We start from the raw sequence: 14,284 nt of genomic DNA, 5'->3' as shown, positions 1-14,284 counted from the left end.
CTTACAGCACCTGAGAAATTTGAGAAATCAACAGTACCAACATTGCAAAGAAATGAGACCACACCGAAGAGCGTATGAAGTAATAATAAAATGCAACATAGAAAATACAAAACTTAGTTACAAAATAATAAGTCATCTGTCCCAGCAGAGTTGAGCCCAGACAACAGTCTTGTTCTTGTATGTACTGAATTAGATGGAAGTGCTTTGAACTTGTGATCTGTCCTGTGAGGTATTTCCAAAGCCAATAGTGACCGTGGGAGCAGGATGAGAGGACTGGCTCTTCTTCTGGGCCAGCTCAGCCTTCAGGGCCCTTAGCTCTGTAGCAGCCTGTCTCCTCAACTACACGGCACAGTCATTAAAAAAAACAATGCAGTGTGTTAATATAATATACCAGATGGCACACCAGCTATTAGTCCACTATGCCTGAACAAAGAAGCTCGATTAACATAAAAAGTAAAGATGAAAAGTTGGAGTGTTTTTTGGCTGTCAGGTCATTATTAAAGGGTTTTCTTGAAATAAAATGTTCATTGGTTAATATCTGCTTATTAGATAAGAAGTCATCTGTGACTATATAAAATGACAGGTAGCAAGTACAGTGGATATAGGGCTTAATTTAAACAATTAAAATATTTACTGCTCAAATAGCCCATGCAATTTTTTCCATTGACCAACTAGTGAACTTTTTTTTATAGGTTATATAAAGTATATAGTTTGAGAGATTCAGAGAAAAGTTACCTTTATCTCTGTTACGAGCTTCATCTTGGCATCCTCTACCTTCCTCTTCAGGTTGTCAATCTCATGGCTCTCTGTCATGATCTGAATGATGAGCTCATTCTGAAATCAATGCATCTTTCTTTGAGTCAATTAATCATATGACTTTTATAGTTTGAAAACTTAACTAAAACTTGCAGATGAGCTTCCTAATGTGTGTTTTATTAACGTTTATTAAATTCTTCAATAGACCTTTTTCATACAGACATTTTGACATGTCCTAGCAGCAAAAGCCAAAAATGTTTCACTTTCTTGTCTTTGCCATTATGCTTTCTGGCTCACTGTGACATTAAAATGGAATTCAGCCATGTTGATCGTGCTATCATTTAATATACATGCTGTGAAAAAGGTATATGACATTTCAAAATATAACTCAAATTTACAAAACAATATTTGGACTTAATCTACTAAAGAATACAATTAAGGGATCTCATGAGAAATTGGATTAGCTATTAGGCAAAAATGACAGTACAGTACATAAAAATCAAGTCAAATTTTTACCTTTATGGAAGATCTGTCCTGTCGTCTTGGCTTCCCTCTGTTATCTCTGGCCTGGAGCTGGTGTAAAAGTTTGTTGTAAAATGTCTCCAACTCTTGCCGTAAGTTTCTCAGATTTTCCTCCAATGGGGCTGTGGCCTTCTTGGTTTCAAAATATTTCTTCTTCCAACTGTCACGAGCTACTCAAAAATATAGTTCAGTAGTATAGTGCATGTTTTCTTTTTTATCTTTAACTTAACAACGGCAATTAAAACACAGATATGTTACAGGTTTGTCAGAGCACAGGCGGAACAAATATGTTGATTATTCTTGGGCTCACAAACTGCTGGCAAACTTGAGAACTTGCAATAATTCCTTAAAAAATTTTCGATTTTCTTTTTTTTTGCTCACCTTGGTTCCTGCGGTGTCTGTTTTGAGCCAATAAATCTTTCCCCTTTCTTAGCAGCTCTTGCCTTGTCCACTCCAGCTGCCTTCTCTCCTCCCTGACCAGCTTGATTTCCTCAATCAGTTCCTCTCCTAACAGAAACAACCTGTGTCAGTGGTGCTAAAACAAAGAAAAATCATTCAATGTTGGTATGAAGCCAAAGTGCAGCTTACTGTTTGTCTGAAAGATGGGAGAGGCAGACGTTTTTTGAGTGACCCTGGCCAAGTGCAGACCTGGAGGTGGAGAGGTGCACCGAACAGGCCGAGACAGCACCGCTGGACTTTCTGTCACCTTAAAACGTGCAATAATTACGACATGAGTCTTCATCTGAGTGGACTTGCATGCAGTTGTCTGTACTCCGGCTCTGCGTTAATTTCATAGACCTCATACACCCCACTAGACCCACCTGCTGGCAATGGAATTTGGACTAATCACAAAACAATTTTCAAGGTAGGAAAGAGTGAAGAAGACATGCTGAGACCTCTGTATGGCACATATGTAAGGCTATAAATGACTCCACTTACTCTTGGTTTATTCCTGATGGACTTGAGTGCATCTTTTGATTTCCCGAGCCTGCAAACAGACACACCGTTGGAACAACCAGCAGTAGTAGTACTAGTATTTGCTGCAGAGTACAACTGTGTCACTCAGTAATGCTGCTCAGTACCCATCTGTGAAGGAGAAACCCGAATCTCTGTCCTCCAGAGACGGGGCAACTCCTGAGTCTCTGGCCGCTCTGTTCTGTTTGTGGTGCTGTTTCTCCTTTCTGCAGGTTTCTTCTCTCTCTGCCAAGTCTTTCACCTGAGCTGAATCAGCTTCACGCCTATGTAAAGCTGTAGATATAGAGCAGCAGAAGAGCTCAGTACAGTACAGTACAGTACCTTTTCCACCAATGCCAAACGTGCCAGGTTAACCATATTATAAAATGCCGAAGGCTCATTTTCAAAGCTACAATAAAGTTCCTTTTTCACATTAAAATGAATACAAAGATGAGGATATTTTGTAGCATGATACACTTTGACCACAAGGCAGCAAAAACAGGAGAGATTGGCAGGACAGGACAGGACAGGAAGGAAGGAAGTAAAGGTTGAAAATGTGTACAACTAGAGTGCATAATGCATTCTTTGTTGCAGAGTAAAAGATATTTACTGTTGTTAATTTTACCTTTATTGTGTGAAACAGGCTGCGGTGCCCTTTGACTCTGAGGCTTCCTTGGGCAGCATTCCTTCTCCGCCCACTCTAACTTGTTGGAAGAAAGACCCTCCTCTTCATTTTCTCCTTCTGTCTCTGAAGAACTATAACTCTGCTCCTCGTCTTCCTCCTCTTCCTCTTCCAGGCTCGTGGTGGGAGGTGGCTGATGGGAACACTGGGGAATGAGGGGGAATTTAACAGGCTTCTTTGTTCCTGCTGGCAGGCTGCACATCTTGGGAGGCTGGTAATAGGTCTGGTGGTCTGGGGAGCTGCTGCTGGTGTCTGGGGTGAGAGACTGGGAGCAAACACTGCTGTCGCTCTCCACAGTGGGCAGCAGGTAAAGCTCTGGCTGTGGGGCCTGCAGACAGGTTGGTGGAGCTTAATTGGAACATAATGACTAAGCATTATTGACACCTGAATGAAGATCACAGATAATGCAGAGTGACAGCTAAGAAACAAATTAGACCATACTAGACAGTATAAATTAAATCACTGATATTTAGTTTATTTTGAAATCCTAAAACACAAAAAAGGAAAAATCTCACAAAAAATGTGAGACATTTTCATATTTTCTTGGGCTTCTTAAACTGACATCAGCCTGATGTTTTTTGAATCAGTGACGTAGGAAACGGTGCCAAAGAAAGAAAAAATAACCAGCTTTAGGAGGCAAACATGGAACATGGATTCTACATACATACGGTGGAGCGAATGTTTTCACTTTCAGATCCCTCTCCTGTTTGCTCTTCACCTGGAAAAGGAAAGAGTTTGGTTGTTGTAAGAGGCAGTAAAAACTGTGTGCTCATTCTCTCACACCCTTTATTGTAGCAGCATGAATAGTGAACATGTTAATCAAACCATCTGCATTGTTTCTCTCTACTGTCTGCCGGGTGAAACACAACCAGCTATGGAAAACCACAGTAAACAACCAATCAGCACTCACCAGTGCCAAACTGCGGCCCACACATTTCAGGAAGGAGAATTTGTCGATGCCCCTCTCTGCGCCAAGAAGAGCTCCAAGCTCGCTCCTCAGAGTTTTCAGGGTGATATCCGGATAAACCCTGACATCACAATGGTGAAATAAGAGATTTGTAGATTACTGAACTGTAACACATATGATCATAAATATGAACATAAAGCAGTTTCTAGTCTGGGATTTAGGGCGTTTTAGTTGCCTGTTACAGTCTAAATGCTGTGAATACAAACCAGAGAGTTTAAAGTTTAGTATTTGCTAGAATAAATAAAAAAATAAATATCAGCTTTCAAGGGCTTCAGTTTAAACACCATTATCATATCATAAAGTCAATTTACTCACATCCATACTGTACTTTGAACACTTTAAAATACTGACATTTACTGTGTGACTTTACTTTCAGCCCAGAAAAAAGCTTTTAACTTGTGTTTGCAGATTAAGACTGTACATGTTAAACATAGAACATGTTCATATCATGCTTTTTTTAAATAGATGTAACAGTCCAACAGTACACCACACCACCTTGACCAGCTACACCAGTATACTCCTTACATGTTGCAACAAGAATTTAACACTAAGAGAGTTGATTTTATTAGTAATCTACTTTTACTTAAAATTAAATGAAGTTGAAGCTTTATTTCTTGGAATGCAGTATGGCATTTTTACCTAAGAGGAGGAATTTAAATACTTTATACAAGTGAACTACCTGATAACATAACTTCCAAATCAATTCAACATGGCTGAGATCTGCATGTCTTTTAAAATATCGCTTTACAACATAATAAATGAACATTTCCAGCAGTTTCACCTGATGAAGCCGGCAGATATGAAGCTCTCTATGGCTTCAGCAGGGATTTTATTGAGCTTCACATCCCACTGGTCATCTGGCACATACAGCACATGGAGCTCCACAAACTAAACACATAGAAACACGGGGAAAAAAATCACCTTTCAGTGAGCATATTGCTTTATAAATAACTCATTTTTAGTTCACAATAAAATGTTCCTTTTGCAATGATGCACTCAACATACCTTGCAACTGGCCGGTCTCCGGTCCTCAGGATATCTCACTGACTCACAAGACAGCTCCATTATCAGTCCAGCTCATCAGAAGGAGCAGCACAGAAACACTGTAACAGAGTGTAGATTTCAGTTAGGATTATCTGCAGGAAGCCTGTGTGTTTTTTCTTGCCCTGTGGAGGCGTGGACTTCCAAGTAACAATCCGGTGCAATGAAACACAGTCAATCGCCCAGTGGAGTTTCTTTTATGAGAGTGCCAGCAGTGGTTGCTCTGGTGCTGATGATGACAACTGCTGCAGGAAAAAAACAAAAAAAAAACAACGTATCCAGTCTGCCGTCACCAGAGCTGAAACTGTCCGGGATTAGTTATTGGATTTTATTTTACATTATTCTCGCGTTTAAGTATAATCTGAATTGACGGAACTATGTTATAGTTTTAGTAAATTAATGCGACACGTGAAATGTATTTATTTTATATTGTTTGGTGGCTTATTTGCTTACTTTATATTGAAAAAATTAAGTAATTTCACAAAAAACACACATTATATTGATAACATCGAGAGTTTTTCTTGTACGGCTGGTGATCGTGTCCAGTGTGATGATGTATTTCACCACTAGAGGGCGCAAATTGTATTGATCTGATGCTGCCTTCCCGTACGCTGTAAATTGTCGTTAATTAGAAAAAAAGAAGAAAACGTTTATTTACGCCCTCAAATTCCAGTCTTGTTTGGGATGCTGGATTTAGATCGATTAGAAAATATGAACTACGTATACAATCGACGTAAAAGTCGGGGTATAAGACGGGTTTTTGCAAACAAATGAACCAAAGCACAAATAATGTGAAAAACTGTGCATTTAAGTTACCTTCCATTGCTATGAATTCAGAGCGTAAATAATTCATAAGTTTCAACTAAAAAGGAGCTACTTTCACTATCATGTACATGTTGGTGCAGTTTCAAACTGGAATAACTTTAGAGGGAACTAGTCAGAAAAACATATATAAACATAAATAATTTCCCCCTGGGATTATTAAAGTATTTCTGATTCTGATTATGTTTCTAATTTACGAACATCCAGTGAAGGCAACACCGGCGGACACTCCTTTAAAGAAAAACCGGAAACTCGGTGATGAGGAAGAAGTTAGCGAGCTAGCTCCCAACAGCCAATTCTTTATAAAAATTAAAAAAAAGTTTTACACTCGTCGTAATTTAAGACTACAGTCCCTCAAATTCCTAACAATGTCGGGATCATCCAGCATCGCAGCGATGAAGAAAATCGTCCAACAGTTACGCCTCGAAGCCGGCATACACAGAGTGAAGGTAACGGTGGAGCGCTGCGGTACTAACGTTAACTCCGGGCCGGTGTTGTTTCATTTGTTGCCGGTGTTTCTTTTTCTCTGTAAACGCTGACGGTGTCACCCGCTCTTCGTTTATGTCAAAGAACAGCTAGTAAAGCAACAGGTAGCTAACTTTTTCCGGCGTTGTTTCCCCTCCCACCCTCCTTCCCTCCCTCCCTCCCACAGGTGTCCCAGGCCGCAGCGGACCTGCAGCAGTTTTGCCTCCAGAACGCCCAGCAGGACCCTCTGCTCACCGGCATGTCCTCCAGCAACAACCCGTTCAGACCGCAGAAAGTCTGCTCCTTCCTATAGCACCGACCGACCGACCGACCCCCCTCCCCTCTCTCCCTCTCTCTCTTTCTGTGAGTACCACCGCAGATATTCCCGTTATCCGTCATTACGGCCATTTTCATCTCGGACACCGGTTTCACACCCATTTTTTCCCAATCACATCCATTGATTCTGACAGGAGTCACTGTACAGAGCAGTGGACCCCAACCTTTCTCCTTATGGGACCCCTTTGCTGTCACTGAGTAAACTAACTATGGGACATAATCTGTGTAAAACCAGCAATTTGGATACATTTTGAGCAGATTATTTCCTAAGAATATTGCATCAGATGAGCTTTCCTGATGTTTTTAGGAACATTTATTATATATTACATTATCATGTACTTTTTCATATCAAATGACAGTATAAAGTCTCTGTGAATAATAATAATAATAAGCTTGTGTTCAGATTGTTAAAAATAACAATTTCATTTAGTCGTCTTTACAGAAATGAAGGAAATGCTGAGATTAAGGCCTAAAGTGAATTTTTATTTCATTTTCTCAAACCCATTAAAATCAAGAAGACCTTGCATGAAGCATTGGCAACCCCTAATCGGGGTCCCGACCCCTAGGTTTGGAACCACTGGCATAGAGGACCACTATAATAATGCACCAATATGTAAGGTCAGACGTAACCCCTAAAACTTTTAAGTTTCTCCCTAAATTAAGAGTAACTTGTTATTTTCCACATTGGGCAAATTTGTACTATTTGGAAATGTTCTGAAGAAATATTGCATCATATAATTCAGCCTGACATGATATCTGGAAACTTTTAGATCTTACCTAAAGTAAAAGATATAGTTATATGGATGCAACAATGCTGGACTTTATAATATGAACTTTTAAAGGTGCCTTTTAACAGGCAGTTTTTCCTTGCCCTTGTCGCCAAGTGCTTGCTCATGGTGGGAACTGTTGGGTCTCTGTAAATAATGTTATAAGGAGTTCAGTCTCGACCTGCTCTATTTGAAAAGTGTCCTGAGATAATTTCTGTTATGAATTGGCGCTATACAAATAAAATTGAATTGAATTGGATCTCCTGATGATACTATTTTGCCATCTTAAAAAGGTGGAAAGCCAGTTTTTTTTTCTACGTAAAACTCTCAAATAAACAACAGATTACAGGCATCATGGGGGGGATGGGCATGCCTGAAAAGTTTAACCTGATTTGCACCTGCTTTTGTACTAGTACCACATGTTTATCCATACCTGATATTGGTATTGGATTAAAGTAAAACTCGTTGTCTGCAGTACCTGGAAAAGTCTTGAGGCAACTCTCAGATGACTAAGAGGTCATAAACTTTGATGGATGACGTGTACAGTACTGCACTAACTTTTGAGTAGCAACTAATTCCTGTAATACGTCTGCAGGTTTTGGACTTGGTGGTGCCTTGTTGAAGTTGGCTGCAGGACCTGCGCTGTGGACTGGAATCGTCTCAGGAGTCTTTGGAATTTAGGGACAAGCAACTAACTTAAAAGTTTATTATTTTTAGTTGTTTTTTTTTTTTTAAACTTTTGCCTTTGTAAAAATTCACACAAACATTTCCAGGTGCTCATGTAGAACGATAAATTTCTTAACCTTCTTGCTTAGAAGTACCACACACACACACACACACACACACACACACACACACACACACACACACACACACACACACACACACACACACACACACACACACACACACACACACACACACACACGTGCCTTTTGAATTGTAAATTTTTCATTCCTGATTTTGAGAATAAATAAATGGTATTTCCACATTTTGATCGTGCAGCAACATGTTTTATTAAAAAGGAGTATATATATATATATATATATATATATATATATACACATTTGGAAATCTGGAAGGTGTTCAATGTGTCATCCATAATTATTTTTAAAGTCCTGTCGCATACAAAAGCAGCTGCAGATATGCAGATATAAGCATCTACCCATTTCCAGACACTGGCCACTTTTTGCCTTATATAATGTGCACAGACCAGGATTATACAGCTGTATGTCTGCATGCATGACTGTGACCAGGGCAGGCTCACAATGACTTTAAATTTGAGAGGAACTGAACATCTGCCATTACAACTTTCACATACACTTGCAGGTCAGAATTTTTTTAGGTTATCGGGATTCATGTGGAGGGCCTGCATGTCTTCCAACTAACAGAGGGGGTAAAAGTCCTTGCCATGAGCTACAGGTTCCTGTTCCACACTTGTTCTCCAGAAAACAGAAGTCATTTTCAGGGTGAGTGTGTCCGATCCACAGCAGTGTTATCTCATAAAATCCCGTCATCGGTGTTGAAAGGACAAGTGTTGCCACTGGTCGTCCACTAAGAATCTGGATATCCACAATAAAAGTCTGTTTGTGCAGAGCCACAAACAGCAGTAATATCTCGGACAATAGACAACGTGGTCCTTGTCTTGACCACAAAGGTTGGTTGTTATTCTGCGTTCAAAGCTGGAACTTCCGCCTGCAGGCATCCATCTCGTGGCGCTGGAAACAGAAAGGGTATTTTTTTTTAGTTTTACAAGAAAAACCTGCGACATAAAAGTACTTTTTACATGTTGCTGAAGTGCTCTGCGATCATTTATGAAGGGCAGCAAAGAGGTCTACCACATGAAACATTGATACACTGCGCAAGTGCTGACAATAAACCCGTTAGTTATAGGGATGCACGGTATTGGACATCTAGCAGTGTAGTAGTAGATTGAAACTCCCTCTCCTTCCTTCATATGTGCAGATATCACCAGGCATCCCTAATTAGTTTCCTTATCACAGCTCTTCTGGCGTCTCAAAGAAAAGTTACTGACCTTCAGGACCCACTCGTACTCCCCAAACTTTGAATCAAAGGTGCCTTTCTGTAGGGAGCGGAGTTTGAGGGTGAAGCGAGGTCCCAGCTCTTGAATCCCAACTTTCTTCTCATTCTTGAAGATGTATCTTGAAATAAATAAATAAAAACATTGTTTATTTGCCCTTCTAATTTTTCATCTTCCTTGAACACTTGGGAGTGAGGGTTGTAATCACAAGACATCACGTCCAGCTCAGAGTTCATAGTTAAGACACTCACCTGTGGAATCTGAAAAAGATGAAGTCTCTCTGGTTGTGGAAGGTCGCAACCTGTCGACCCACAAACTGGGGGTCTTGCGGGAAGAGAGCGGCGAACAGCCGGCCGATGCTGTGGCCCAGACGTGTGCTGAAGTTGTTGAGGATCACCTCTGGAGAGTGTTCAGTTGGATCTTTGCCTCGTCTCTGCAGGGAAAACATACTAAAATTATGATGGGATCACACAGTTAAGCTTAGGGATGCTGAACAGTGGCTTCATAAATAAAATAATGTTTGTTTGTTGTTTTTATTTAAGGGGGGAAAGCTTGGACTAATCTACTTGCCTTCATCTCCTTACGTAGTCGAACACTGCTGATCTTGAAGTGTGCAGTCGGCCCGTCAGGTAGATGACAGAGAACCATACCATCTTAAAGTCACGGTTAAGGAAGCAGACATTTAAAAAAAACTGCTAACCTAGTCAGAATTTGCCATGAAATTAGTTACTTTTTTTGAAACTTTCACATTCATTACTGAGCTTTCGTCCAATAAAAGTCAGTTCAGTAAAAAGATTTAATTAAACACAGCTCTCATCTCAACAGAAAGCAGCATAGAGCATTATGTATCACCCCCCCCCGACAAGGCTGCCTTTAAAAGGATACTTGGCATTTTGCGATCCTCGTTGATGACCATGAGGTAGGTGAAGTTCCTGGCGACGCACTGAGGAATGACCCTCTTCAGGGCCAAACCTCTTCTGTAGTACACGTGGGCGTTTGGGATTACTGTGGCCAGCTGCTCACAAAACCTCACAGTCCTCTACAAAACATACACCAGAGAACGATTGATATTAAGGTGACAGATTCTGGCAACCTCAATGAGAATGATGAAGAAAAGTAATAAAAACATGTATTATGATCAATCAGCAGCCTGCTCACCCCTCTTGGTCTGTCTGAGGTTGTGATGAGCACTTTGGGGTTTGTCAGCCCGTTGAAGTAGGCGGAAAACTCATCGGTTGCCTCGTCAAATGCAACCTTGTTGATGGCAGGAAAACACAAATTAATGCAAATTCATTACAAATATAATCTGAGATCGTCTGAAACTTGGTCCATACCTCTTCATCTTCTGGGTCAACCATTGTCTCGTCGAACACCCTCTGGTTTTCTATCGTCTTTGGGACCTCTTTTGGTGGTGCCTACATTAGGGACCGAATAAATGGAAGAATGGATGCACAAAATGAATGCATGTTAATAGTAACATATTATATATACACATTCTAAGAAGCCACATAATAAAAAGGTAGTTATTGACTGATAGTGACAACATAGAAAACGGAGAAACGAAACTCACCTTGTCACCTAAAGCTTCCCTTTCTTTTTTCTTCTTTTTTTTAAGCTGCATCTTTTGCTGAAATATGAAGACAGATCAAATATGAACACTTATATTACACTGAACTGATTAATGAATTCCTCTTTAGTCAGAACTGTGTCCAAAAAAGCAGTGTGAATAAAGTAAAAGTACAAAACTTGTTGATTTATGTGGAAAGAAATCATCACCACTAACAAGTTTTATGTTTGTCATTTGACTGTAAGATTTAATGTACGTGTTTATTTCGACTAATGTTTTTAAATGTGGACCCCAGGAAGACTAGTTGTGCTCTGGGGATTCTAACAAATACACAAACAAATAAAGTATTCCTGGTAACAAGTTAACAAGTATTAGAAAGGTTGCTTGATCCATTTATATTTAAAAAGCAAGTTTAAGACATCAATTTGAGTGCTGGTAACTTGTGGAAGACGTGATACAGTAAATGTTTAATCAGTAATTCAGGAAAAGGTCTATACACGTTACACTCAGCTTTTAATGTATTAGTGCACCTAGCTAAATCGAATGCAGTCTAATACAACAGCCCTGCAACAAGTCCTGTGATCATGAAGTCTGTAGTTATACCCCATTTATTATAAAAAGGTCAGCGGTGGAAGAAGTAGTCTTATGTTTTACCGGCGGCATCTGTAGATATAAAAGTCTCATTCTAAGATAACATAATATAATAAATCTTATTTCAGGTGATTATACACTGATAATTTATATAATTTAAATATAAACACTTTGTGGTTATCTCATTGTTATATAATTGTATTAATGAGTACTGCTGGGCTTTAAACTGTTGGGTGAACAAACCAAGCAATGTGAATATGTTACCTTTGGGCTCAGGTAAATAATAACAGACAGTTTGTACGTAATAAATCTGCAAAGTGACCAATGGCTATGGCTTTTCTGTAAATATTGTGGAGTAAGATGTACAGTATTTCCCTCTGAAATGTGGTGCAGTAGATATTTAAAATAACTTGAAGTTTTTAAGTAAAGTATCACAAAACTTGGTACAGTGCTGAGTAAATGTAACCTCACACACTAAATAATATTACAAACCTACACGGAGGGGTTATTATTATTATTACAGTGTATCAGACTGTATTAACCACAGCTTTACCTGCTATATTTATTATCGTTATCTTTACCTTTCTTTTCTCCTGCTTGAATTTCATGAACATGAGGTGTCTCCGCTGTTTGTTCTTGATTTCGGACACACTGAAGGTGGGGGGAAAGGCAGCTGCTCCTGGCTCGCTCTTCTCCATCTTCTCCTCCTCTTTCTCAACCCCGCTGCTTTCCGCATTCCCCTCCGGACTCTTCTTTTTCGGTTTCTTGTTCTTCTTTTTCTTACCTTTGTTGTCCTGACTCACGGGGACCTCTGTGATGTCCATTTTGTATGACAGCGGTGTGTTTTGGCTGATTCTGCGCTCACGTGCGTGTTGAGCTCGCTGCGTTTTCGTGTGTTCACAAGCGGAAGTGACAGAGTGGACGTGGTCGTGGAGGGAAAATGTGAGGGGGACACCTAGTGGTGAGGAGGAGACAGAGCGCCTCTCTGTCATTTAATTTTGTGTAACTGCAGCACAGCTTCAGGAAAAGGTTTGGATTTAAATGGAGAGATTAAATTGTTGATATAAAAATGCTTTTTGCTTTGTGTTACTTCTCTTTAATGGTTGTAGAGTTTGTACTAAAAGGCCTCTTCACATTCATCTGCTGGAGGGACAAGGTTTCTCTGGGCTTGCCTTGAAAGGTCAGAGATTAGATGTTCCTTTATTGATCCTTTCTGTGGGAGAAATTCAAGTTTGACACAGCAGCACAGGGGAAATGTAGTGCAAAAAGTACAATAAAGATTAATAAAATAAAACATATGCAGTCCAGCCAGTGCTATTGGCGAGGTGAGCTGAGGAGCGTTTATTTCTGTAGGTTCATCACTACGACTCTGATTATACACATTGTCATTATATGATAAATGTATTGTTATGGTTATTGCCGGTTTACATTTCAGTTTAAGACATGCACATACTAGCAGGATTGTCGATCATAGTCAAATATTCAACTTAGTTTGATGTGAAAAGAGGAACCTTCAGTTGTAGCAGCGCAATTCTACTTTTCATCCTCCTGTCCACTGCAACTGTAAAACTTTAAATGCATGAATTCTTCTCCTAATGCCGTACTTTTCCATTGTAAATAGTTTTATCAGAAAGGGTATAGGTCTACTCATTTATCTTTCAGGAAAAAAACAGAATCACATTGTCAATTTCTATTTACTTGTAATTGTAGGCATTGAGGTTTGAGCAGTTTTTGAAGCATAAAAATATATATTGATATATAAAGACAAGGTTTAACAATCACCAAAACATTTTTTTGCACTTGCATTTGTTGGGAACTTGCAGTTGTGGTTGTGGTTTGGTAGAGCAACTTTATTTGTTATTAGTTTTGTGGAGACATGGTTCATACCATTTGACTATGGCATATTTTTCCTGTTTTCACCTGACTCTTTTGACCGTCCATGTCAACCTCCAGCCACCATCAGGCGCCACACACCACTTTTTCATTCACTGTTGATTTTCTCTTTGCTACATTCCCATCTGTTGGTGCACTCACCCACGTACAGATACGATTAACCATCATCCTTCGTTCGGTATAAAATATACTTTATCATACAGAGATAAATACCTGGAGTTGGTAGTGGAGAAACAAATACACTTACTGTTACTATTATGTATATATATATAGTATTTATTATATGTTCATCTGAGACTGAGCAGTATATTTACATTTCCACCAACCAGTCCACCTCGGTTCCTTTGTCATTCCTGCATTTCACATTTGAATCACACCCTTGTAGAAGGATCCCAACACTGAAGAGTAATCTGAACATTATTCTCTGAAACAATCAAACATAATCATGATATTATTATAATAACAAGAGAAAGTCAGAATATTAAAAAAGTCAAAAACATTGCACCGTATTTATGAAAACGACATTTACATTCACATGTATATTTTGTTAACCAGGTGATGGTCTTAATGATAACATAATTAGATATTTTAAATGAGTTTAGCTGCATTTGTTTTAATGAATTTTGAAATAAACTGTCGATTATAGCAACGGGGAGTATTGGAGATTGTAATATATTATCGGGGTTTTTTAAGTATGATGGGGTGTGATGGTGGTGTGAACAGGAAGTGGTATCACTGTGAGATAGTTCTACATTTTTAAAAAGCCACTTCCCAGGTCTTCAGCACTGTAAAGGGCCACACAACCAGTTTATTAAGTCAAATCAACTATCAACATTTTAGTAAAATTGCGTTTCCAAGCAAATATGTAGCACAGTTTTTA

At 39.3% G+C, this 14,284-nt stretch overlaps 3 protein-coding genes across 3 annotated transcripts; 1 reads left to right on the top strand and 2 right to left on the bottom strand.

The window, feature by feature from the left end:
* Positions 1-67: 67 nt before the first annotated feature.
* On the bottom strand, positions 68-6,379 carry spata1 (spermatogenesis associated 1). The gene is made up of 13 exons (XM_051375973.1): positions 6,221-6,379; positions 4,887-4,984; positions 4,663-4,769; positions 3,825-3,942; positions 3,579-3,632; positions 2,858-3,242; positions 2,361-2,526; positions 2,218-2,266; positions 1,867-1,984; positions 1,660-1,785; positions 1,273-1,448; positions 736-834; positions 68-339 (listed from the first exon to the last, which is right to left on the bottom strand). The coding sequence occupies exons 2-13, from the start codon at positions 4,944-4,946 to the stop codon at positions 190-192; spliced, it is 1,608 nt and encodes a 535-aa protein (XP_051231933.1). The 5' UTR covers positions 4,947-4,984; positions 6,221-6,379; the 3' UTR covers positions 68-189.
* Positions 5,968-8,303, top strand: LOC127349907 (guanine nucleotide-binding protein G(I)/G(S)/G(O) subunit gamma-5). The gene is made up of 3 exons (XM_051375983.1): positions 5,968-6,193; positions 6,397-6,572; positions 7,908-8,303. Exons 1-2 carry the CDS (start codon positions 6,113-6,115, stop codon positions 6,520-6,522), a joined length of 207 nt encoding a protein of 68 aa, XP_051231943.1. The 5' UTR covers positions 5,968-6,112; the 3' UTR covers positions 6,523-6,572; positions 7,908-8,303.
* On the bottom strand, positions 8,030-12,430 carry rpf1 (ribosome production factor 1 homolog). The gene is made up of 9 exons (XM_051375975.1): positions 12,093-12,430; positions 10,924-10,980; positions 10,688-10,768; positions 10,512-10,607; positions 10,239-10,392; positions 9,924-10,006; positions 9,605-9,786; positions 9,348-9,474; positions 8,030-9,030 (listed from the first exon to the last, which is right to left on the bottom strand). Exons 1-9 carry the CDS (start codon positions 12,333-12,335, stop codon positions 8,989-8,991), a joined length of 1,065 nt encoding a protein of 354 aa, XP_051231935.1. The 5' UTR covers positions 12,336-12,430; the 3' UTR covers positions 8,030-8,988.
* Between the last annotated feature and the right edge of the window lie 1,854 nt (positions 12,431-14,284).

Source organism: Dicentrarchus labrax, unplaced genomic scaffold (genome assembly GCF_905237075.1).
Source record: "Dicentrarchus labrax unplaced genomic scaffold, dlabrax2021, whole genome shotgun sequence".
Classification (NCBI taxonomy): Eukaryota; Metazoa; Chordata; class Actinopteri; family Moronidae; genus Dicentrarchus; species Dicentrarchus labrax.
The sequence above is the reverse complement of the archived record's forward strand: the minus strand, read 5'-3'. Positions and strand labels throughout refer to the sequence as shown.